Source organism: Neofelis nebulosa, chromosome 10, assembly GCF_028018385.1.
Source record: "Neofelis nebulosa isolate mNeoNeb1 chromosome 10, mNeoNeb1.pri, whole genome shotgun sequence".
Taxonomy (NCBI): Eukaryota; Metazoa; Chordata; class Mammalia; order Carnivora; family Felidae; genus Neofelis; species Neofelis nebulosa.
Genome location: NC_080791.1, coordinates 61895398 through 61922424, shown reverse-complemented (window position 1 = coordinate 61922424; position 27027 = coordinate 61895398). Strand labels below are relative to the sequence as shown.

Here is a 27027-nt window from a genome sequence, read left to right as displayed (position 1 = left end):
TAAGAGTGAAACCATATGGTATCTGTCTTTCTCTGTATGGCTTATTTCACTTAGCATCACACTCTCCAGTTCCATCCACGTTGCTACAAAAGGCCATATTTCATTTTTTCTCATTGCCACGTAGTATTCCATTGTGTATATAAACCACAATTTCTTTATCCATTCATCAGTTGATGGACATTTAGGCTCTTTCCATAATTTGGCTATTGTTGAGAGTGCTGCTATAAACATTGGGGTACAAGTGCCCCTATGCATCAGTACTCCTGTATCCCTTGGATAAATTCCTAGCAGTGCTATTGCTGGGTCATAAGGTAGGTCTATTTTTAATTTTCTGAGGAACCTCCACACTGCTTTCCAGAGCGGCTGCACCAATTTGCATTCCCACCAACAGTGCAAGAGGGTTCCCGTTTCTCCACATCCTCTCCAGCATCTATAGTCTCCTGATTTGTTCATTTTGGCCACTCTGACTGGTGTGAGGTGGTATCTGAGTGTGGTTTTGATTTGTATTTCCCTGATAAGGAGCGACGTTGAACATCTTTTCATGTGCCTGTTGGCCATCCGGATGTCTTCTTTAGAGAAGTGTCTATTCATGTTTTCTGCCCATTTCTTCACTGGGTTATTTGTTTTTCGGGTGTGGAGTTTGGTGAGCTCTTTATAGATTTTGGATACTAGCCCTTTGTCCGATATGTCATTTGCAAATATCTTTTCCCATTCCGTTGGTTGCCTTTTAGTTTTGTTGGTTGTTTCCTTTGCTGTGCAGAAGCTTTTTATCTTCATAAGGTCCCAGTAATTCACTTTTGCTTTTAATTCCCTTGCCTTTGGGGATGTGTCGAGTAAGAGATTGCTACGGCTGAGGTCAGAGAGGTCTTTTCCTGCTTTCTCCTCTAAGGTTTTGATGGTTTCCTGTCTCACATTCAGGTCCTTTATCCATTTTGAGTTTATTTTTGTGAATGGTGTGAGAAAGTGGTCTAGTTTCAACCTTCTGCATGTTGCTGTCCAGTTCTCCCAGCACCATTTGTTAAAGAGACTGTCTTTTTTCCATTGGATGTTCTTTCCTGCTTTGTCAAAGATGAGTTGGCCATACGTTTGTGGGTCTAGTTCTGGGGTTTCTATTCTATTCCATTGGTCTATGTGTCTGTTTTTATGCCAATACCATGCTGTCTTGATGATGACAGCTTTGTAGTAGAGGCTAAAGTCTGGGATTGTGATGCCTCCTGCTTTGGTCTTCTTCTTCAAAATTACTTTGGCTATTCGGGGCCTTTTGTGGTTCCATATGAATTTTAGGATTGCTTGTTCTAGTTTCGAGAAGAATGCTGGTGCAATTTTGATTGGGATTGCATTGAATGTGTAGATAGCTTTGGGTAGTATTGACATTTTGACAATATTTATTCTTCCAACCCATGAACAGGGAATGTCTTTCCATTTCTTTATATCTTCTTCAATTACCTGCATAAGCTTTCTATAGTTTTCAGCATACAGATCGTTTACATCTTTGGTTAGATTTATTCCTAGGTATTTTATGCTTCTTGGTGCAATTGTGAATGGGATCAGTTTATTTGTCTTTCTGTTGCTTCATTGTTAGTGTATAAGAATGCAACTGATTTCTGTACATTGATTTTGTATCCTGCAACTTTGCTGAATTCATGTATCAGTTCTAGCAGACTTTTGGTGGAGTCTATCGGATTTTCCATGTATAATATCATGTCATCTGCAAAAAGCGAAAGCTTGACTTCATCTTTGCCAATTTTGATGCCTTTGATTTCCTTTTGTTGTCTGATTGCTGATGCTAGCACTTCCAGCACTATGTGAAACAACAGCGGTGAGAGTGGGCATCCCTGTCATATTCCTGATCTCAGGGAAAAAGCTCTCAGTTTTTCCCCATTGAGGATGATGTTAGCTGTGGGCTTTTCATAAATGGCTTTTATGATCTTTAAGTATGTTCCTTCTATCCCGACTTTCTCAAGGGTTTTTATTAAGAAAGGGTGCTGGATTTTGTCAAAGGCCTTTTCTGCATCGATTGACAGGATCATATGGTTCTTATCTTTTTTTCTGTTAATGTGATGTATCACGTTGATTGATTTGCGAATGTTGAACCAGCCCTGCATCCCAGGAATGAATCCCACTTGATCATGGTGAATAATTCTTTTTATATGCCATTGAATTCGATTTGCTAGTATCTTATTGAGAATTTTTGCATCCATATTCATCAGGGATATTGGCCTGTAGTTCTCTTTTTTTACTGGGTCTCTGTCTGGTTTAGGAATCAAAGTAATTCTGGCTTCATAGAATGAGTCTGGAAGTTTTCCTTCCCTTTCTCTTTCTTGGAATAGCTTGAGAAGGATAGGTATTATCTCTGCTTTAAACGTCTGGTAGAACTCCCCTGGGAAGCCATCTGGCCCTGGACTCTTATTTGTTGGGAGATTTTTGATAACCGATTCAATTTCTTCGCTGGTTATGGGTCTGTTCAAGCTTTCTATTTCCTCCTGATTGAGTTTTGGAAGAGTGTGGGTGTTTAGGAATTTGTCCATTTCTTCCAGGTTGTCCAATTTGTTGGCATATAATTTTTCATAGTATTCCCTGATAATTGTTTGTATCTCTGAGGGATTAGTTGTAATCATTGCATTTTCATTCATGATTTTATCTATTTGGGTCATCTTCCTTTTCTTTTTGAGAAGCCTGGCTAGAGATTTGTCAGTTTTGTTTATTTTTTCAAAAAACCAACTCTTGGTTTCGTTGATCTGCTCTACCGTTTTTTTAGATTCTATATTGTTTATTTCTGCTCTGATCTTTATTATTTCTCTTCTTCTGCTGGGTTTAGGCTGCCTTTGCTGTTCTGCTTTTATTTCCTTTAGGTGTGCTGTTAGATTTTGTATTTGGGATTTTTCTTGTTTCTTGAGATAGGCCTGGATTGCAATGTATTTTCCTCTCAGGACTGCCTTCGCTGCATCCCAAAGCGTTTGGATTGTTGTATTTTCATTTTCGTTTGTTTCCATATATTTTTTAATTTCTTCTCTAATTGCCTGGTTGACCCACTCATTCGTTAGTACGGTGTTCTTTAACCTCCATGCTTTTGGAGGTTTTCCAGACTTTTTCCTGTGGTTGATTTCAAGCTTCATAGCATTGTGGTCTGAAAGTATGCATGGTATAATTTCAATTCTTGTAAACTTATGAAGGGCTGTTTTGTGACCCAGTATATGATCTATCTTGGAGAATGTTCCATGTGCACTCGAGAAGAAAGTATATTCTTTTTCTTTGGGATGCAGGGTTCTAAATATATCTGTCAAGTCCATCTGATCCAATGTATCATTCAGGGCCCTTGTTTCTTTATTGACTGTGTGTCTAGATGATCTATCCATTTCTGTAAGTGGGGTGTTAAAGTCCCCCACAATGACCACATTCTTATCAATAAGGTTGCTTATGTTTATGAGTAATTGTTTTATATATCTGGGGGCTCCGGTATTCGGCGCATAGACATTTATAATTGTTAGCTCTTCCTGATGGATAGACCCTGTAATTATTATATAATGCCCTTCTTCATCTCTTGTTACAGCCTTTAATTTAAAGTCTAGTTTGTCTGATATAAGTATGGCTACTCCAGCTTTCTTTTGGCTTCCAGTAGCATGATAAATAGTTCTCCATCCCCTCACTCTCCATCTAAAGGTGTCCTCAGATCTAAAATGAGTCTCTTGTAGACAGCAAATAGATGGGTCTTGTTTTTTTATCCATTCTGATACCCTATGTCTTTTGGTTGGCACATTGAATCCATTTACATTCAGTGTTATTATAGAAAGATACGGGTTTAGAGTCATTGTGATGTCTGTATGTTTTATGCTTATAGTGATGTCTCTGGTACTTTGTCTCACAGGATCCCCCTTAGGATCTCTTGTAGGGCTGGTTTGGTGGTGACAAATTCCTTCAGTTTTTGTTTGTTTGGGAAGACCTTTATCTCTCCTTCTATTCTAAATGACAGACTTACTGGATAAAGGATTCTCGGCTGCATATTTTTTCTGTTTAGCACACTGAAGGTATCGTGCCAAGGCTTTCTGGCCTGCCAAGTTTCAAAGGAGAGATCAGTCATGAGTCTTATATGTCTCCCTTTATATGTGAGGGCACGTTTATCCCTTGCTGCTTTCAGAATTTTCTCTTTATCCTTGTATTTTGCCAGTTTCACTAAGATATGTCGTGCAGAAGATCGATTCAAGTTACGTCTGAAGGGAGTTCTCTGTGCCTCTTGGATTTCAATGCCTTTTTCCTTCCCCAGTTCAGGGAAGTTCTCAGCTATAATTTCTTAAAGTACCCCTTCAGCACCTTTCCCTCTCTCTTCCTCCTCTGGGATACCAATTATGCGTATATTATTTCTTTTTCGTGTATCACTTAGTTCTCTAATTTTTCCCTCATACTCCTGGATTTTTTTTATCTCTCTTTCTCTCAGCTTCCTCTTTTTCCATGACTTTATCTTCTAGTTCACCTATTCTCTCCTCTGCCTCTTCAATCCGAGCTGTCGTCGTTTCCATTTTGTTTTGCATTTCGTTTAAAGCGCTTTTCAGCTCCTCGTGACTGTTCCTTAGTCCCTTGATCTCTGTGGCAAGAGATTCTCTGCTGTCCTGTATACTGTTTTCAAGCCCAGCGATTAATTTTATGACTATTATTCTAAATTCACTTTCTGTTATATTATTGAAATCCTTTTTGATCAGTTCATTAGCTGTTGTTATTTCCTGGAGATTCTTCTGAGGGGAATTCTTCCGTTTGGTCATTTTGGATAGTCCCTAGAGTGGTGAGGACCTGCAGGGCACTTCCCCTGTGCTGTGGTGTATAACTGGAGTCGGTGGGTGGGGCCGCAGTCCGACCTGATTTCTGCCCCCAGCCCACCGCTGGGGCCACAGTCAGACTGGTGTGTGCCTTCTCTTCCCCTCTCCTAGGGGCAGGATTCACTGTGGGGTGGCGTGGCCCATCTTGGCTACTTGCACACTGCCAGGCTTGTGGTGCTGGGGATCTGGCGTATTAGCTGGGGTGGGTAGGCAAGGTGCACGGGGGCAGGAGGGGCAGGCTTAGCTCGCTTCTCCTTAGGTGATCCACTTCAGGAGGGGCCCTGTGGCAGCGGGAGTGAGTCAGATCCACTGCCGGAGGTTTGGCTCCGCAGAAGCACAGAGTTGGGTGTTTGCGCGGAGCAAGCAAGTTCCCTGGCAGGAACTGGTTCTCTTTGGGATTTTGGCTGGGGGATGGGCGAGGGAGATGGCGCTGGCGAGCGCCTTTGTTCCCCGCCAAGCTGAGCTCTGCCGTCCGGGGGCTCAGCAGCTCTCCTTCCCTTTGTCCTCCAGCCTTCCCGCTTTCTGAGCAGAGCTGTTAACTTATGACCTCCCAGACGCTAAGTCGCGCTTGCTGTCGGAACACAGTCCGTCCGGCCCCTCCACTTTTGCCAGCCAGCCTCGGGGGCTCCTCTTGGCCAGCAAGCCACCCCTCCGCCCCAGCTCCCTCCCACCAGTCCGTGGAGCGCGCACCGCCTTGCCACCCTTCCTACCCTCTTCCGTGGGCCTCTCGTCTGCGCTTGGCTCCGGAGACTCCGTTCTGCTAATCCTCTGGCGGTTTTCTGGGTTCTTTAGGCAGGTGTAGGTGGAATCTAAGTGATCAGCAGGACGCGCGGTGAGCCCAGCGTCCTCCTACACCGCCATCTTCTCACCAACCCTCTTCATTGCAGTTTTAAACCTGGTGTGTGCTTTCAGGAGAATGGTCTATGTCTGGCTCCACTTGTTTTTTAATTTTATTATTTATATTATCACCATCAGGTAAACACCCTTTGCCTCAGTTACCCCCATTCCCATCTTCCTCTCCTCTCTCCATCCAGGGGGGGCAGGGACAGAGTCAAAGCTAGTGGGTGGGACTGGGGAGGGAGAGCTGTGTTGAGCCATCAGTTCCTTGAAGAGGCCTCATTTTATCACACCCTCCGCTTTGGGCACCTTTGTTCTCCAGTGCAGGATGCCTGGCTTCCAATTGCTTTCTCGGCCCCAGCTGGGTGGGGGGCAATGGTCAGGTGGGCCAGAGGTGGACTAGGTTGACTCTTGGCTCTAATTGAACTTCCAGTCCCTCCCAGTGATCAGGAATTGGGTGGGTGTGTCAGGTCTGGTGCTGAGGTGTGGGGCTACCCCGGTGCCCCCTGCTGTATGATTTCTAAGGAGGATGGGTGTGCTGGAGATCTCAAGTTGGAGTGGGCTCCTGCCCAAGTACTTAACAAAAATCCCCAACATTTTATCATGTAAAATTTCAAACACGGACAACTTGAAATAATTTTACAGTGAACATCAGTCTACCTGTCACAGATCATTGATATTTTATTCTGCTTGCTTTATCATATATCTACGGGCGTATCCATCCCACTATCATCCATCAGTCCATTTGTCTTATTGATGCATCTCACTTCACCCTAAATATTTCAGAGTTCAGATCATTAATTGAAGTTTAATATTTTATGTAGTTCTTTGATTTTGTTCAAGCACATAACGCACAGATCCTACGTTAGATACATTTTTGACAAATGCATTGATCTTCTTGTGAAATCTGTTTATGACATATTTCTAGGGAGTGCCTGAGGCATATTTGTCTGCGCTATTGAATGGATCACTTTTCCAGTATTTATCTTCTTTGCAAGAATAGGCACTGTTGCTCTGTATAACATCAGTTTTGAGATAATACCTGGAGGAGAATAATGCTCAAAAATGTGGTTTTTAATTTTTATGTTGGTTTTAGTTGAATTGAATGAAATTCATAATTTTTAGGCTCCATATGGTGTTGGAGTAAAGGAATGCTTACACAAGTATGTTTGTAAGTGCTGACATGCATTTGTACAAAAAATATGCAGTGCATTTAAACTCCATATGTGAATCTGTGAATAGATGTGGTGATAGTCTGAAGTCAGTGGATATTTTGCTGATCTCTCTCTCTCTGTTTTTCTTTTTCTTTTTCTTTTTTTCTTTTTTCTTTTTTTTTTGCTGATCTCTTAATGAGAATGTGGATATGTTTGAAGTGTATACTTTTGGATATGTGATCATGGGAATATATTTGTTTGTTTTGTCAAGCATTTATATGAGCCTTCAGCGATTTCTAAGATTTTGTCTATAATCCACATGAGTCTGTACAATCAGTGTAAGAAAACAGAGATTGTGTGTGTGTTTGATGTGTCAAGATATGTGACTGGTGATTAGAGCATTGGGCAGTTGAGTGTATTTGTGTTTTTCTGTTTGTGTGTGGATCAGAAAGAGGCAGTACGAATGTTGGTAAAGAAATGGCTAAATGTGTCTAGGGTTGTGTCTGTGGGAGTCTCAGAATGTCTATGACTATGTATGTTTTGCATACATGTGTTTGCATGCCCTGATCAAGGAAAGGTTAATTAATATAGTAATGGATATGGATGACGACATCAGGAATGATGAGTCCAAGAAAGAGATTCTCCTGGGAGCAATTCTCATATGGCCCGGCTCACTACTCATGGATACCACCTTCTCCATTGTTTCCGCTTTCTCCTCCTCCTATCACAAACAAACGAGCTTTGGGATTCTAGGGTAGTCGTAAATTTATGAGTCACAGGAGAGTGAGTTGATGCTGCTTTGCCAGCTGGACTCATAGGCCAGCACATCTAGCTACAGGGAAAAGAATCTTCTGCCACCCAGTGAGTGTCCTTCCTTTAGATTGCCTATGTGGGCTCCTTATCTGGAAGTTGTCCCAAGCTTTAACACTCTTACTGCAACCTCAGACAGACTCCGATCCTCATATTTCCCCTGCAGACCTGAGCCAAATTTGTTGGCCTGCAAAGTCAAGGATCACAGCTTCTGATGCCAGGTCCCATCTGAACCAAAACCCTGATACCAAACCATATGCCTTTAAGGCTAAGGAGCTCTAGATGCATCAGATCTAGATTTTGTCCATACTTTCATTGGCCTGAAATTTGAATTATTGTCTCGTATACCTACCTTTTCGGTGTGCAGCTGGAGAAAAAAATCACAGAACCAAATGAATTGAAGTCATTCAACCATGTAGTATTCAAGCTTAGCTGGGATTTTAGTATTGACTATGTCATGGGAATGTAATTGGTAGAGATATTACTGTGGGTCTGTTATTACTGATGTACTGATGTGAGTCTGTTATTACTGACGTACTGATGTTATTTGTGGCACGTGTGTGTATGTGCATGTGCGTGCATGTTTGCAAGTCTGTGTTCTGAGGGGGTATAAATATGAGAGAATATTTCACGCATATTGTATAATGTCAGTGAGTAGCTCTGCATCTACCTAAAGTCTGTGGTTGTGATTGTGTTATGTATGACTAAAAGAGTGCATTATAGTTTCTGTCTGTGTGATGCCTGAGACAGTCCTTATGAATATCTGAGTGCCTTAGTGTGTGTAGGAGTGTAAGCATGTATATTTAATGGTACTTTTGTGTGACCATGTGTGTGTTCATGCTCATCCACATCCTGTGCAAGAGTACCACCTTGTTGTGTCTGTCTCTATCTTCCTGGCTTTTCTTTCTAGATTAGTCACATTTAGGAATCTTTACCTGACACCTTTATGGCCCAAACAATGACAAATGTTCGTTATGTGGTGGCAGAGCATGTTTTCTTTGGGGTACACGTTTTAAGAGTTGCTTTCTAGACTGAGGAAAGTCTGGAGCATGGATGAAATATGCCCTTTTGGTTTACCTAAATTTGCATACCTGGATTCAAGGACAGTGGGCTATATCTCTCTTGTGAGAGACACCTTAGTATCTGCTGGTGCTCTGAAGAGTCTTTCCATTTCTTCAGTATGTGGAAGTAATCTTGAAGTGAAAATGCTAAAGAAAAAATCTGGATAGGCTGGATTTATGAAGACTTCTTAGAGACGTGGCCTTTAAACCTGGGTAAGGAAAAGAGAGAGGTCTGCAGGGGGAGTAGGGAAAAGAAATCCTACCAGTGAAAGGGTTCCTTTGGATTCTGATTTGGAGGAAAGAAAACAAAGGAATAAACAAATTCCTTCTCATGGCCCCCATACTTTCAAGATTTTTGCTAATACCTGGGTGTTGTCCAGTTTCTAGGCACCATGTAATTTCACTATATTTACTAAGAGGACTAGAAAAAAAAGATGGAAACTCTAGAATTTCAAAAGAAAAAGGAGTTGTTAGAAGCAAATGAGGGAGTCATTAGCTTAAATTCAAAAGTGGAACTTTGTTTTATTTTTAAATTGTTAATATAGATTTTTCCAGGTTTTTAAAACTTTTTTATATTAAGTATAATTTATTGTCAGATTGTTTTCCCATACAACACCCAGTGCTCATCCCAACAGGTGCCCTCCTGATTGCCCATCACCCACTTTCCCCTCTCCCACCCCCCATCAACCCTCAGTTTGTTCTCAGTATTTAAGTCTCTTATGGTTTGCCTCCCTCCCTCTCTGTAACTTTTTCCCCCCATCCCTTCCCCCATGGTTCTCTGTTAAGTTTCTCAGGATCCACATATGAGTGAAAGCATATGGCATCTGTCTTTCTCTGCCTGACTTATTTCCCTTAGCATAATACCCTCCAGTTCCATCCACGTTGCTACAAATGGCCAGATTTCATTCTTTCTCAATGCCAAGTAGTATTCGATTGTATATATAAACCACATCTTCTTTATCCATTCGTCAGTTGATGGACGTTTAGGCTCTCTCCATAATTTGGCTATTGTTGAAAGTGCTGCTATAAACATTGGGGTACAAGTACCCCTATGCATCAGCACTCCTGTATCCCTTGGGTAATTCCTAGAAGTGCTATTGCTGGGTCATAGGGTAGTTATATTTTTAATTTTTTGAGGAACCTCCACACTGTTTTCCAGAGCAGCTAGACCAGTGTGCATTCCCACAAACAGTGCAAGAAGGTTCCTGTTTCTCCACATCTTCTCCAGAATCTATAGTCTCCTAATTTGTTCATTTTAGCCACTCTGACTGGTGTGAGATGGTATCTCATTGTGGTTGTGATTTGTATTTCCCTGATGAGGAGTGACATTGAGTGTCTTTTCATGTGTCTTTTGGTCATCCTTAGAAAAGTGTCTATTCATGTCGTCTGCCCATTTCTTCACTGGATTATTTGTTTTTTGGGTGTGGAGTTTGGTGAGTTCTATATAGATTTTGGATACTAGCCCTTTATCTGATATGTCACTTGCAAATATCTTTCCCCATTCCATCGGTTGCCTTTTAGTTTTGTTGATTGTTTCCTTTGCTGTGCAGAAAATTTCTTATCTTGATGAAGTCCCAATAGTTCCTTTTTGCTTTTAATTCCCTTGCCTTTGCAGATGTGTCGAGTAAGAAATTGCTACAGCTGAGGTCAAAGAGGTTTTTTTCCTGCTTTCTCCTCTAGGGTTTTGATGGTTCCCTGTCTCATATTCAGGTCCTTCATCTGTTTTGAGTTTATTTTTGTGAATGGTGTAAGAAAGTGGTCTAGTTTCATTCTTCTGCATGTTGCTGTCCAGTTCTCCCAGCACCATTTGTGAAAGAGACTCTTTTTTTCCATTGGATAGTCTTTCCTGCTTTGTCAAAGATTAGTTGGCCATACATTTGTGGGTACAGTTCTGGGTTCTCTATTCTATTCCATTGGTCTGTGTGTCTGTTTTTATGCCAATACCATGCTGTCTTGATGATTACAGCTTCATAGTAGAGGCTAAACTCTGGCATTGTGATGCCCCCCGCTTTGGCCTTCTTCTTCAATTTACTTTGGTTATTCAGGGTCTTTAGTGGTTCCATAAAAATCTTAGGATTGCTTGTTCTAGCTTCAAGAAGAATGGTGGTGCAATTTTGATTGGGATTGCATTGAATGTGTAGATTGTTTTGTGTGGTATTGACATTTTAACAATATTTATTCTTCCAATCCATGAGCATGGCATTTTTTCCATTTCTTTGTATCTTCTTCAATTTCCTTCATAAGCTTTGTATAGTTTTCAACATACAGATCATTTACATCTTTGGTTAGGTTGATTCCTAGGTATTTTATGCTTCTTGGTGCAATTGTGAGTGGGATCAGTTTCTTTATGTGTCTTTCTGTTGCTTCATTATTAGTGTATAAGAATGCAACTGATTTCTGTACATTATTTTTGTATCCTGTGACTTTGCTGAATTCATGTATCAGTTCTAGTAGACTTTTGGTGGAGTCTGTCAGGTTTTCCATGTATAGTATCATGTCATCTGCAAAAGTGAAAGCTTGACTTCATCTTTGCCAATTTTGATGCTTTTCATTTCCTTTTGTTGTATGCTGATGCTAGAACTTCCAACACTATGTTAAACAACAGTAGTGAGAGTGGACATCCCTGTTGTGTTCCTGATCTCAGGGGGAAGGCTCTCAGTTTTTCACCATTGAGGATGATATTAGCTGTGGGCTTTTCATAAATGGCTTCTGTGATGTTTAAGTATGTTCCTTATTTCCCGACTTTCTCGAGGGTTTTTTATTAAGAAAGGAGGTTGAATTTTGTCAAATGCTTTTTCTGCATCAATTGACAGGATCATATGGTTCTTATCTTTCATTAATGTGATGTATCACATTGATTGATCTGTGAATGTTGAACCAGCCCTGCAGTCCAGGAATGAATCCCACTTGATCATGGTGAGTATTTCTTTCTATATGCTGTTGAATTCTATTTGCTAGTACCTTGTTGAGAATTTTTGCATCCATATTCATCAGGGATATTGGCCTGTAGTTCTCTTTTTTTGCTGGGTCTCTGTCTTGTTTGGGAATCAAAGTAATGCTGGCTTCATAGAATGAGTCTGGAAGTTTTCCTTCCCTTTCTATTTTTTGGAACAGCTTGAAAAGGATAGGTATTATCTCTGTTTTAAATGTCTGGTAGAATTCCCCAGGGAAGCCTTCTGGACCAGGACTCTTATTTGTTGGGAGAGTTTTGATAACTGATTTAATGTTTTCACTGGTTATGGGTCTGTTCAAGTTTTCTGTTTCTTCCTGTTTGAGTTTTGGAAGTGTGTGAGTGCTTAGGAATTTGTCCCATTTCTTCCAGGTTGTCCAGTTTGTTGGCATATAATGTTTCATGGTATTCGCTGATAATTGCTTGTATTTGTGAGGGATTGGTTGTAATAATTCCATTTTCATTCATGATTTTATCTATCTGGGTACTCTCTTTTCTTTTTGAGAAGACTGGCTAGAGGTTTATCAATTTTGTGTACTTTTTCAAAAAACCAACTCTTGGTTTCATTGATCTGCTCTACAGTTTTTTTGGATTTCATATTGTTTATTTCTGCTCTGATTTTATTATTTCTCTTCTTCTTCTGGGTTTGGGGTGTCTTTGCTATTCTGCTTCTAGTTTCTTTAAGTGTGCTGTTAGATTTTGCATTTGGGATTTTTCTTGTTTCCTGATATAGGCTTGGATTGCAATGTATTTTTCTCTCAGGACTGCCTTTGCTGCATTGCAAAGCATTTGGATTGTTGTATTTTCATTTTCATTTGTTTCCATATATTTTTAAATTACTTCTCTAATTGTCTGGTTGACCCATTCATTCTTTAGTAGGGTGTTCTTTAACCTCCATGCTTTTGGAGGTTTTCCAGACTTTTTCCTGTTGTTGATTTCAAGTTTCACAGCATTGTGATCTAAAAGTGTGCATGGTATAATCTCAACTTTTTTATATTTATTAAGGGCTGTTTTGTGACCCAGTATGTGATCTACCTGGAAAATGTTTCATGTGCACTCGAGAAGAAAGTATATTCTGCTGCTTTAGGATGTAGAGTTCTAAATATATATGTCTAGTCCATCTGGTCCAGTGTATCATTCAGGGCCCTTGTTTCTTTATTGATCCTGTGTCTAGATGATCTATGCATTGTTAGTGGGGTATTAATGTCCCCTGAAATTACCACATTCTTATCAATAAGGTTGCTTATGTTTGTGGTTAATTGTTTTATATATTTGCAGGCTTCTGATATAGGTGCATAGACATTTATAACTGTTAGCTCTTCCTGATGGATAGACCCTGTAATTATTATATAATGCCCTTCTTCATCTCTTGTTACAGCCTTTAATTTAAAGTCTAATTTGTCTGATCTGAGTATGGCTACTCCAGCTTTCTTTTGACTTCCAGTAGCTTGATAGATAGTTCTCCATCCCCTCACTTTCAATCTGAAGGTGTCCTCAGGTCTAAAATGAGTCTCTTGTAGATAGCAAATAGATGGGTCTTGTTTTTTTATCCATTCTGATGTCCTGTGTCTTTTGATTGGAGCATTTAGTCCATTTACATTCAATGTTATTGAAAGATATGGGTTTAGAGTCATTGTGTTATCTGTACGTTTCATGTTTGCAGTGCTGTTTCTGGTACTTTGTGTTCCTTGCAACATTTCACTCACAGAATCCCCCTTAAGGGCTGGCTTAGTGGTGATGAATTCCTTCAGTTTTTGTTTGTTTGGGAAAACCTTTATCTCTCCTTTTCTGCATGACAGACTTGCTGGATAAAGGATTCTTGGTTGCATATTTTTCCTGCTCATCATATTGAAGATTTCCTGCCATTCCTTTCTCGCCTGCCAAGTTTCAGTAGATAGGTCTGCTAGTACCCTTATGTGTCTACCTTTGTATGTTAAGGCCCATTTATCCCTAGGGGCTTTCAGAATTTTTCTTTATCCTTATATTTTGCCAGTTTCACTGATATGTCATGCAGAAGATCGATTCAAGTTTTGTCTGAAGGGAGTTCTCTGTGCCTCTTGGATTTCAGTGCCTGTTTCCTTCCCCAGATCGGGAAGTTCTCAGTTATGATTTGTTCAAGTACACCTTCAGCCCCTTTCTCTCTCTCTTCTTCTTTTGGAATTCCTATGATACAGATATTGTTCTGTTTGATTGCATCACTTAGTTCCTTAATTCTCCCCTCGTACTCCTGGATTTTTTTAATCTCTTTTTGTCTAAGCTTCCTTTTTTCCATAAGTTTATCTTCTAATTCACCTAATCTCCCCTCTGCCTCTCCAATCTTCCTTGTGGCCACCTCCATTTTATTTTGCACCTCATTTAGAGCATTTTTTAGCTCCTCATGACTATTATTTAGTCCTTTGATATCTGTAGCAATAGATTCTCTGCTGTCCTCTATGCTTTTTTTCAAGCCCAGCCATTAATTTTATAACAATTATTCTAAATTCTTGTTCAGTTGTATTGCTTAAGTCGATTTTGGTCAATGTGTTAGCTGTCACTACTTCCTGGAATATCTTTTGAGGAGAATTCTTCTGTTTTATCATTTTGGCTAGTTTTCCATCCCTTATGTGTTTTAAAATTTGTTGTGTTCTCTGCACCTGTGAACACTGCTATATTAAAGTGGGGGGGGATCATACACTGTCCAGGGCCTGGCCCCTCAGGAGGTGTTTTTTTGGAGATTGTTACTTGTTCTCTGTTGTTGTCACTTTGGTTATTTTATTACCCTAGTCATAGTGATATTTTGGACCCTCTACCAGGTGTGCTTTGATTTGTTCCTTGGAGTAGCCCTATCTTTTCTCCAGTTTTCCCATTTTCTTTCTGGTAGATTCAGTCTCTTTTCCTCCCAGACTCTGGGGTTCAAAGTCCTTTGGCTTCAGCCTAGATTTTTCCAGTTTTATTGTGATATTGACATATAACATGTGTCAGTTTAGGACCTATGAGGCGATGATTTGCTACACATCTATATTGCAAAATGATCACCACAATAAGATTTGTTCACACCTCTGTTCCCTTGTGTAATTTCTATTTTGTTTGTGTGTGAGTTGATAACATTTAAGACACACTCTTTTGACAAGTTTCAAGTCTATATTAAAGCAGTATGAGTTAGAGTCACCAAGCTGCAATTAGATCCACAGAATATATTCATCTTAGAGCTGGAAGCTTATACCTATTGACTAACATCACCCCATTTCCCTCACCACCCCATCCCTCAGCCCCTGGCAACCACTATCCTATTCTCTACAGAATGGAGCTTTAATTTTAAGATATCAAGTACTGTGGAAATACAGTTACAGAGATATTTTAGATAAAGGCAGAGAAGAAGCCCTTTATGGTATGGTTTCTCAATCTGCACCATTCTGACTAATGTTTACTCTTCCTAGAGTTGTAATGGCTTGAAGAGAAAGACAAAGAAAGAGAAGTCAGTAAAGATGCTACAGAAAAAGATGCCAAGGTAGGAGGAAAACTGAGTTGCCAACAATGTTAACTTTGGTAGAGAGCTCAAATAGATGAAGCAACAAAGAGTTCGCTGGTGAGCAGAGAGAAATTCACTTTATTTGGGAGAGGGAAGGGTGGAAGCCACATACAGTGAATTGAACGGTGATAGAAGGTATGGTTAATAAGGTTGAAACCCTGATTCTCAGGATCTCAGAACGGAACTGGAAAAGCAGACACGAACAAGCCCCCTTTCCATGGCATCCAGAGAGACAGTGTTCCAGGAAGTTTGACTAAGAATTAATGAGGGTAATAGAATGACAGCTAGAGAGTAAAGGTTATGGCTTCATGATGGGCTGGTCTTGCACATGCTTATTGCCTGAAAGGAAAGAGACAGAAATGGAGAGGCTGAAGATACAGTTCAATACACTATTGGAAGTGATCTCTGAAAGAGATAGCAAGGCATGGAATCCTGAAAGTGGAGGGCCTTATCCTCAGAGAAGGCGAGACATCTCTTTCTTGGAATACCAAGGGGGTAAGAATAAATAAAGATGTTGAGCTTAAAATTTAGGTAGTGGTAAAATCAGTTTGTCTGTCTGTCTCTTCTCCAATCAAACACTTGCTTCTTTGGTTTTATCCAGCTGTACACCCGGAAGTTTGGTTATAGAATTTATCAAAGGTTAGGGTTTCCTGTGTGAACGTGAAAGACAAGCATAGAGAAGATGAAGATACCACTCCTAGTGTGAGTAGGTCAGAGAAAAAGTGAGGAGAGGCTCATAGACGAATAGAACAGAATCATATGGAAGAATTATTGAGACTCTGAGAGCAAGTACATGGACATGAGAAGGTAGGCGAGGTGGAAGCTGGAAGTCTATGGTAATAATGAAAAAAATGGAATTTAAGATTTCAGAGGTGGAACCGTTTCTGGTGATGACACATTCAGGGTGTGCCATGGGATTGTGAGCACGAGGAGAAGTCCGAGGACAGCTTATTGTAGCTATACGTGTACGACAGTAGAGGCTTCATCTGCACCATTGACCACAGGGCTCCCAAAGACATGGTGGTGTTTCTTTTCCCCCGTTTATCTTAATTTCTGTTTGTCCCACATTTCCAGAATATGGCTTCTGGGGTGAGACCGGGGATGTGAAGGCATGATGCACTTTCAGGGGAAGATTAGGGAGCATCATTCCAGTTGTCTCCTACCCTGTTGCTTTGCCACGTCATGGGCCCTCACCTGATCATCACACCTTCATGGAGTTCCTACTATGGCTCAGACAGGGTGCTGGGCCCTGATGATACAGAAATTATTAGAACCCAGTTACTGTCTTCAAAGAGCTCATAGTCTGATGGGAGAAGCAGGAACATAGATAAACTCTTTCAATCTCTAACCTTTTGTGTTGGAGACAGGATGTCTGAAAGAAAGTGAAGAACCCCCCCCAATACATCCTCAGGGGCTTATACCCCATCTGCATTCTCCCACCTGTCTGCCATGTTGGGTGTCAATGGTACCCCCTTCCAGCCAGCCACACTCCAGCTCACAGGCATTCCTGGGATGCAGACAGGCCACGCCTGGGTTGCCCTGGTTTTCTGCATCCTCTACCTGATTTCCATCATAGGCAACCTCAGCATCCTCACTCTGGTGGCTCAGGAGCCTGCTCTGCACCAGCCCATGTACTGCTTCCTCTCTATGCTCTCTCTCAACGATCTGGGAGTGTCCTTGTCTACACTTCCCACTGTGCTTGCTACCTTCTGCTTCAACCACCGCCATGTTGGCTTCGATGCCTGCTTGGTCCAGATGTTCTTCATCCACACTTTCTCTTTCATGGAATCAGGCATACTGCTGGCCATGAGCTTTGATCGTTTTGTGGCTATTTGTGACCCACTGCGCTATGCCACTGTGCTCACCAACAGCCGCATCCTGGCTATGGGCCTGGGCATCCTCACCAAGAGTTTCATCACTCTTTTCCCTTTCCCCTTTTTGGTAAAACGGCTGCCCTTCTGCAAGGGCAAAGTTCTGCATCACTCATACTGCCTCCATCCAGATCTCATGAGAGTGGCGTGTGGAGACACCCATGTTAACAACATCTATGGGCTTTTTGTGGTCATTTTCACCTATGGTGTAGACTCAGCGTTCATCCTGCTTTCTTATGCATTGATCCTCAGAGCTGTGCTGGCCATCGCATCTCAGGAGCAGCGGCTCAAGGCATTCAACACCTGCATGTCACACATCTGTGCAGTGCTGGCTTTTTATGTGCCCATAATTACTGTCTCCATGATCCACCGCTTCTGGAAGAGTGCCCCACCTGTTGTTCATGTCATGATGTCCAATGTCTACCTGTTTGTACCCCCCATGCTCAACCCCATCATCTACAGTGTGAAGACAAAGGAGATACGCAGAGGGATCCTCAAAGTTCTCTATAAATCCCAGAGCTGAGGAAGGCTACTGAGAGAAAGGACTTGGACTTGTTTGCAAGCTTGAGGAATGCTGAGACACAGGAGGGGAACCAGGACCTTGATAGTTGTGAATACAGAACGAATAAAAGAACAGCTGACTCAATAAAATGACCTAAATATGTACTGATCATTCACCAAGCTAGTGCCAGTCACTAAGAATGTTATGATGGTGAACGAGGTGAACTGTTAAGTAAGAGATAGACATATCAAGGAAAAAGCATATAAAAGAGTAACAGATGCCCGGAAAAATGTTTGACATATGGAAACAATGGAAGTTTTACAGAGGAAATAGGCTGAACACAAATAATTCTACCACCACCTAGAGTGGGGGAAATAATAAACATTGGAGACAAAATTCTGTAAAGGCTTGGTGCTTCATGCGAGAAAGAGGACCCGTTTGGTTTGTGGAGGTCAAGTTAAGTGTGTGTGTGTGTGTGTGTGTGTGTGTGTGTGTGTGTCAAGTAGTTTGTGAAAGATGAGAGGTAAGGTTAAGGTACTTGGTACAGGGTGGCAGGAAAAAAGAAGATAATGATCTCAGCAAAAATAGCATGAATAACTGCTTGAGAAGAAATATTGAGGCAAAAGAAGGCTAGAACCTTACTGTTCCAAGTGTGGCCCAATGGACAACAACCACACTGGTGTACCCGGTAGCTTGTTAGGAGAAACAGACTCTTCTCCTCACACAAGACCTACTGGATTCAAATTGTATTTAATAAGACTAAATACAGTCTGTTCGGTGACTAAAGCTTGAGAAGCACAGCACTACTCTTTCAGACATCTTTCAGGTAATGCCTACCTGATATGTAACAAAAATGGTGAGACCCACAAAGTATAAGAGTCTGGACAAGTGTTTCTCAAAGTGTGATTCCCAGACCAGCATCATCAGCCATGATTGGGAACTTGTTAAGTGTACAAATTCTCAGGACTTTCCTCAGATCTCCTGAATCAGAAACTTTGGGGGGTGAGGTCTAGCAATCTGTGTTGTTTTTTTTTAAATTTTTTATTCTTAATATTTATTTACTATTGAGAGACAGAGAGAGACAAAGCTTGAACATGGGAGGGGCAGAGAGAGGAGACACAGAATTTGAAGCAGGCTGCAGGCTCTGAGCTGTCAGCACAGAGCCTGATGCGGGGCTTGAACCCACAAACCATGAGATCATGACCTGAGCCAAAATTGGACGCTCAACCGACTGAGCCGCCCAGGCCTCCCTAGCAATCTGTGTTTTTAATAAGCCCTCTGGGTAATTCTGATATATGTCAAAGGTTGAGAGAGGCTTTAACCTAGAATATCGGTCTAGAATATTTAGGAGAATTTCAAACAGCTTTGTTTAGACGAAGGGGAAGTTTCACACTGAGAAGCTTGGGAAACATGATCTTGAGAGACCGCCTAGTCAGATCATGCTGGGGCAGGGTGCCTGGATGTCTCAGTCCATTGAGTTTCTGACTCTTAATTTTGGCTCGGGCCATGATCTCACAGTTCGTGGGATCAAGCCTTGCATTGGGCTGTGCACTGACAGCATGGAGTCAGCTTGGGATTCTCTGTCTCCTGCTCTTTCTGCCCCTACCCTGCCCATGCTCTATCTCTCTCTGTCAAAATAAATAAATAAACATTTACAAAAATAAATAAAGCTTGGGGAGACTGAGTGCAGGACAACTAGGCATATGGTGCAGGTGGTGACGGGAAATGCCGACTTAGAGACTTTTATCTCCACGAAGTGGGAACACTGAAATAGCTTCACAGAAGGATTTGATGAACAATCACCAGCCATTCCACAGTCACTCTGAGGCCCCTGTTCCATCGTGCGATTCCCTTCTTATCCCCCATGCCATCACAACCTACCTGGAATCCAAAATTCAGGCAAGCTCCAATTTTAAGGTTGCCCATTAGGCAGTTAGAACCTGGGAGGCAAAAATCAGCTGGTTGTCACAGTGGGATGTGGGACCTTGCAACAGTTCTGTGTCATTGGGATTTCAATGCATATAAGTCCCCTGACCAGCACATCTTCTGAGGTTTCTCTCTCTTTTCTAAAAAGTCATGAACTTTTTTTCTGAAGCAAGTATTTCCTTTTTTAGAAAACATCTGCTTAACGTGGTTATATTCTTCTACACCAAACACCTACCTGCATTGTGCCTATCTTTGCTTCAGTCTGCTCTGGAAAATCTCACTTCTATTTTACAGGGCAAATTGATTCTTCTCTTTAAGCTTTGTGGGGGAAAATGTTTCATAATTTCCCCAGAGATGACTTTTAACACTTCTAATTTATAAGTCCCTTTTGTTGGGATTTGTACAGGTGTTATGTTTAGTATTACCACTCTGAACAAGTACATAGGGTTTCTCTTTACTTTTCTTGTCATTAAATGGAGGCAGAAACTGATTCTTAAAAGGACTTCTCAAAAGTCAAAAAAGAGAGATAATGGCAGTCAAACCTAAAATCCTACACCTAGCACAGTGTTTGGTACACCCAATACATGGTAAATAAATGAACAACCAAGTGACTAATTAAATAAATGAATGAATTGGATCCGATCTGATGCCTGTTCCGCACCATGTTGTCCCTAATGACATAGCTACAGTTACTTTGCTCTATGACTTTTGAAATCCTGGCCCCTTCTCATCAGGGACTAATGCCTATTCTGAGGCATTTTTAGGTCTCTTTTTCCCCCATAATTCTGTGACCTTATTCACAAAATTGTCATCTGTGTTCTTCTGAATTCCATCTCCAGGTTCCCAAGTCATTAACCTAATGCAAACAATTCTACAGTAATGGGAAAGCAGAGATTGCTCTTAAACTGCCTCTATGAGATAGTTCAAAGTTCCATATGGGGAAGGGGAAATTTACTCTATATCCATGTTCTCTTTGCTTTCCCCATGCATCCCACCCTTTGATTAAGAAAGGGGAGAGAGCTCTTCTGCTATTTCTCCCCGAAATACACTTACACCCTACCTGAAACTGAAATAAGGAAGAGGTCAACTGAAATACTTAATGGGAAGTCTAGGTATCTGGGGGAAAGAATTTATTAGAGGGATCTGAAATTGGGGAGTCCACTAGAATTTATAATAAGGATAATTATCACGTGTGGTGCAATCACATTAAAAAATGTCACTTTCTTCTTTTCATTTGAATGTCTACCCCTATATATGGTTACTATCCTCCTTATGAATTAGGTTCTAAGTTGAAGAAATGCTAGTTTCTTGAGATATAAAGTCTGGTGGATGGTAGACCTTTGACTCAAACCTACATCTCTGTGACTTTGTACCCCACGGTCTTTCAGTATCTTGGGACGTCTCTCCTGGAAGAGACCTTCATCTTTTGGAGCTTGGTGAGAGGTTGAGTAGTAGGGATAGGAGTGAAAATTGAGTAGGGAACAGTCGTCATAAGTGGATGAAGGAAGCTTGGTTATATCCCCTATTGGTGAAACTCTGGGCTCCAAGCTCTCTTCTCTTGATCTCTGAGTCCTAGAGTTTGCCCACTGGGGTCTAAACTTTAGGTTATGCCTCAGATACAGGTTTTAAGCCCAGAATATGAGGAGGTAGATGCTGGATTAAGGGTGCAGAGTTCCAGTTTTGAAATTGGACACTTGAGGGCAGAGGGGATGTTGCCATGGAGCTTGTAGAAATTTATCTCCATCCTCTTCAACATAGGGAAGGAGTTGGGATTTTATTTTCTGTGTGGAGACAGGGCAGCATCTCTAGAGGATGTGTTTTTTCTTTTCCTTTTGTCCCCAAGGCGAGATCTCATCTCCCTCCTTTCCCCATAACCAGTTCAGCATCACCCTCGGGCACAACGTGGACCCCAAGGCCCTGGGCTCTGGGGACTCTCAGGGACATAGAGTCCACCTACTCTCTTGGCCAGTGCCTGCCTGAGGCTCATTCCGGTGCCATTGTGAGCTCTGGCCTACCCTCAATCAATCCAAAAGCTACTTCACAAAGCTCTCTCAGGTGAATCTGAGTCTATTTGCATCTCCTAGGTATGTGCGAAAGAGTGTTCTGTCTGCAATTCCATTTGTGCCCCTGAGGTTCTCTTGGTCTCTCTCATGTCTCTGTATCTTTGAGTGAGTCTCTGTTAAGGCACATGCGTACTGTGTATTCACTACAGTTTGTTTGGCCAGTGAAGGAGAGGTTTACTAGGAAAAAAAGTCCCCAGATCTTATTTTCAGGTAGGTTTCCTACACATAGAGTAATATTTATTCAAATGCCCCCGTGTCCTCCCACACACTTTCAGATAAGGCTGCTGGAGACTGGTTTAGAGAAAGACACGCGATCACCTGGCAGGGGGCGCCATGATCTTTGATCTCTGTTGGGTCCCACAGAGATCTGCAGCCATGATATTCTCAGTGTCATGGAATAAGAGAGACCTTGGCAGTCTGGACATAAATGTGAGGGCAGAAAGGCAGGTGAAAGAGCCTTTAATCCTAATTCAGCAGATGCTGGAATTGCCCCTCTAATATTCCCATCAAGGATTATTCAGTCTTTGCATGAACGTCTCCACTGACCAGAAGTTTATTATCCCTATTGTGCAGCTTTGACTCTTAGAAAAATCCTCCTTACCTGGGCCCCAGACTGACTACCTGTGATCTCTGTTTATTGCTCATCACCTCTTACACCCACCCCCACACATCCCTACCTCCTCTCTATCTCCTCTTCTCAAAGCACCACTGACTCCTTCCATGCTGTTTCAATGACTTGATCCCCTTGCCTTTGCGTGTGTCCCAGTTGGTTTACCTCCCATCTGCAGTGTGGAGCCCAGAGCTGAACGTACTTCCGTTATGGTCCCAAGCAGTATGGTCATGCTTTTATTTATTATAAATTCATGATTTCTTAAGCATGTCTTTGTGTTAGAATTCTGTAAAGTGTTAGGAAGACAAGATTGAACTAAGCACAGGTCTGACTGTAAAAGAGCTCAGGACAGGGAGGACAGAGGCATGAATGTAATTCTAGCAAAATGGGAAAAGTCTGTACAGTTATTTTAAAGTCACAGGTGATAAAATTATTATTTCTGCTTAAAAAGTGTTAGGAAAAGCTTCAGATAAAATTGAAGTTTTCAGTCTACTAGTGGGACTTAAGAACATTATCAAAGAAAATAAGGACGATGTAAGCAGTGGGGATAAAGTATAGAATTGTATGTGTGCATGTTAGGATGTATTATCTTTGAATAAAATGCTTCTTTTAGCAAAGACTAAAACCCATGAAGTTTTTATAAGCTACATATTGCACCGTTGATTCATATTAGACTGATGATCTGTGAGTCACCCGGACAGGGGGATATATGGTGAAGAAATGAAAAATCAGCTACTTTGAATAGCAAAAATAATTTAAGATAATCTGAACAAGGGAAGGTTACAGAATATTATGTTTGGCATATTCAGATACAATGTATCTATTCAATTATTTATTTATCTATCCGGTTACAGTATTTATTAATCATCTGTTATGTGCTTGACCCTGTGCTAGTATTAGGGGTCTAATTACACAACATGAAAAAAGTCAATACTCCTCTTTATTTTGGTGGAGTTCACAGTCTAACTATGTTTGCAAGTTGAGATGTAGTTTTCAAGAAATTAGCAGATACCATGAAGAACAATATTCAGGTGAAATCTGAAAAAGACTGTTGTGTCTCTGTGTCTGCAGCAATTATATATGATGTGGAGGAAGAACCTTTAAGCCCAAAGTAAGACTTTGTAAGTCAGTGCATCTAACCAGGATAGTGGCTTTAGGTACAGTGAGCTTGCCATCACTGGGAATGTTCAAGCTGAGTGTGGGTGATAGTTTGATAAAGATGCCATGGAGGGGACTCTCTGAGTGGGTGCAAGGTTGGACTCTGGTTTCAGGTTCTAGAGAGACTGTAAGTTGGCAATGGAATCAGTGGACTTCTGAGAGGCAATGGAATCAGTTGGCAATGGAATCAGTGGACCTTTAGAAGGTCACTTAACTCCTGTTCACTTTCTCTTGGCCCCCAGTCTGTGTAGGAGTCAGGAAAGAGTGTGTGTCTGCCATCCTGTCCTTTGCACTGCCCGTGGAAATGAAGAAGACCAAGTTCTCCAGCATCTCCCCATTCTTCTCACTTACGTGGCTTCAGTTTCAGAAGCTGCTGCTGGACTTCATAGGAAAGACCGCAGGACTTACAGTTGGAAGAACCAGATTAACCTCTTACTGGTTTAATTAACATGATTGTTACGGGACTAACATGGGGCAGGTTGGAATGGGAAAGTGGCCTCTCTGCTTATCATCTCTTTATTCCCACCCTGGTTATCATTTCTATGATCCAATTTATCATATGAGTCAATTTCCTGGAACTGTGCTCTCCTGGGTACTGCCTTTCCCATTCTCCAGCTTGCGTATTCCCGCTCCACACCATGGATCGTGGCTCGTGCTTCCATGGCTTCACTGTTACTTCCTGCCAAAGATGAGGTTTTATCAGGGGCAGGGGAGACCCACAGGTGAGATGATTAGACACAGGCATCAAATGCTCTGTCTTTAGGTGCACCTTCATGGGAGTGATATACAGCACTAGCCCCCAACCTGGGTTACATCTGTGGGCATCACCTTGGAGATCCCCACAGAGCATTATGAGCACACCCAAGTTTATTTAGAGGAGCTCCAGGATGTTGAAAAATCTAGCAGACAATGAAGCACAAGGAATTGTTTAAGTTACAGGTCAGGAGTGGGGTAGGAAGGCAGTCTTAAATAAAAAAGCTAACTTGGGGAGTCCTTGAAAGTTACAATTTTGTCTAATAAACTGTCACTGTAGGAGTATCAGAAAACGGGTCTGGAGTGGTTCTCAATGTTGGGTTCGTTTTGGAAGCTTTAAAACATATTGATAACTGGATACTGCATCCAAAGATTCTAATTTAATTGGTTTGGGGTGTTATGTGAGCACTGGGATTTTTTACGTTTCCTAGGTGATTCTAATGTGTAGCCAAGATTGAGAACCACTGATCTACAAGGTAGGGCCAAGGGATGCAAATGGATAAAAACACAAGTCAGTATATCACCTGTCATAAAAGTTGTTACTCTTGAGGGAAGCTTGGGAAATAGAGTGCGTGGGATTTCAGCAGGGCTGGTGCATAAAGAGAGGGCTCCAGAGTGAAGAGAGTACGAGGAGGCAGCTCTGGGGCCCTTCTCACTGTCACCTTGTGTCTCTCCATGGTCATAGCTTCTTGCATTCTCTTAGCTGCATATTGTCCTGACTGTGTGTCCATTCCAGTGGAGCATTTCCATTAAACTCATTAGATAAATATGGACCATGTCACATCCAGGAGGTAACCACAGGGTAAAGAATTGGTCAAGAATCTGTGAATCACACCTCCGTGTCGCTTGTGTGAATAAGTGAACTGATCACTGGGGAGAATTCAGTTTGTATCCCAGTTGTGATTGCACCTTCCTACTTCATCTTTTAAAATTTGTTTTACAGGGGTTCCTGGGTGTCTCAGTGGGTTAAGTGTTTGACTTCAGCTCAGGTCATGATCTCACGGTTCAGGAGTTCGAGTCCCACCTCGGGCTCTGTGTTAACAGCTCGGAGCCTGGATTCTGTGTTCAGAATTCTTCTGTTCAGATTCTGTGTCTCCCTCTCTCTCTGCTGCCTCCCTGCTTGAACTGTCTGTCTCTCTCTCTCTCCCTCTCTCAAAAATAAATAAACATTTAAAGAAAATTAAAAAAAATTGTTTTACAAATTTAAGTTATGTTATCTCAGTTGTTATTTTAATTGTGGTGCACCTGGTACCTTATATCATATCACATATTATTTTTACCTTTTTTCTAAAACTTTTTTTTAGTGGGAGTGTGAGAGGGGGAAGGGCAGAGGGGGGAGAGAGAGAGAGAGAGAGAGAATGAATATTTTTTTTATTGTTTTAAATGTTTATTTTATTGTGGAGAGAGAGACAGAACATGAGCAGTGGAGGGGCAGAGAGAGAGACAGAGACAGAGACAGAAACAGAGACACAATCAGAAGCTAGCCCCAGGCTCTGTGCTGACACAGAGCCTGATGCAGGGCTTGAACTCACAAACTGTGAGATCATGACCTGAGCTGAAGTCTGACGCTTAACTGACTGAGCCACCTACGTGCCCCGGGAATGAATCTTAAGCAGGATCCACACCTAGCATGGAGCCTGACTCAGGGCTCTATCGTATGACTAGTCGTGAGATTGTGACCTGAGTTGACATCAAGAGTTGGACACTTAACTGACTGAGCCACCCAGGCACCTTATTTTCACCTTCTGATTGGGGTTTAACTAATTCTTTCTGATCTCTTGCAACTAATGGAGTCCTTTATCTCTGTGTCTTTGATCTCTCCATGGATTCCAGATCAGGTCTGCTATTTTGAAGCCAATACATCTTCTCACTCTGAACTCTTGTTTTTAAATTTAGAAGTCATTTGTGTATTCATAGAATTCTCAGTTGGGATGTCCATATCATTTTCCACTTTTATTCGTATTTCTCCCTTTATCAGTTTTGTAAAACCCCTGTCTCATTTTCATTCAAAACATTTTTTTCCCTGAGCAGAGTGGGGACACATGGAGGTTAGCACTGTCCTCCGTTATCCTTGGTGTCCTTGTTTTCTCAGATCTACACTGGCAGAGCTGAAATGCAATTCTTTCTAATGACTCCATCCTAGATCCTGAGGTTTACTCTCTCTCATCTCCATAGGGAAATGGAAACATCACTACCAGGAGACCCTGCATATCTAAGCCATAACTTACGTTCTGTGGATACTGATTCAGGCTTTTGGTATACGACTTAATCTTCCTCTCTGGGTCTTATTGTCTCCCTAAGAGTAAAAGAGTTTATATTTATTCAGTGTTTTATATGCCATACAATATTGTGTTCACCAACAACCACATGAGGCAAATATATTTTTATCCCTAATTTACAAATGGACACACTGAAACTTGGGAAGGTTAAGTTACCTGTTCAAGGTCACACTGAGAGTAAACTGAGCTTTAACTGGGCTTCCAACTGAGGTGTGATAGAATCCACATATAGAGCTCTAAAACACTGAACATATGATCTTAATTTTCCCATTTATTTCTTATACACAAATAAAAGTATTATTAATATTTCCACTTGACAAGTAAAAAACAAAAACCAAACAAGTAAAAAAAAAAAACCCTTCAGATCAGAATATAGATAAGCTGTCCATATCACACATCTAGTAACTGGCTGAGTATGGATTTTGACAGGCTTGATTTATTCTAGTATTTTGCTCTTAATTTTTAAGCTATTCTGTCTCTCATAAGATCAGCCAGCCTCAAATATCTCTTTTACATGTAAAATTTAAGGATTCTAGAGGTCAGGGGAATAGGAGGTGAGAGGAATATCTGTTATGTTTTTACCCGGAATGATGTAGATGTTTCCAATTTCCCCCACTTCCTTCCATATCCTTCCTTCAGCCTTTGCAGTGGACTGTGAAGGCAGAAGACCTTCAGGAGGAAGTTAATTTCATTTTTTTTTCAGATGTAGGTGAAGGCTTATCTCTGCTGTTGGTGAC

At 41.4% G+C, this 27027-nt stretch overlaps 1 protein-coding gene across 1 annotated transcript; it reads left to right on the top strand.

Annotated features, from left to right (window-relative positions):
• The first annotated feature begins 16525 nt into the window (after positions 1–16525).
• LOC131488664 (olfactory receptor 51I1) lies at positions 16526–17616 on the top strand. Its single transcript, XM_058690524.1, has one exon. The coding sequence runs from the start codon at positions 16578–16580 to the stop codon at positions 17520–17522; it is 945 nt and encodes a 314-aa protein (XP_058546507.1). The 5' UTR covers positions 16526–16577; the 3' UTR covers positions 17523–17616.
• The last annotated feature ends 9411 nt before the right edge of the window (positions 17617–27027 follow it).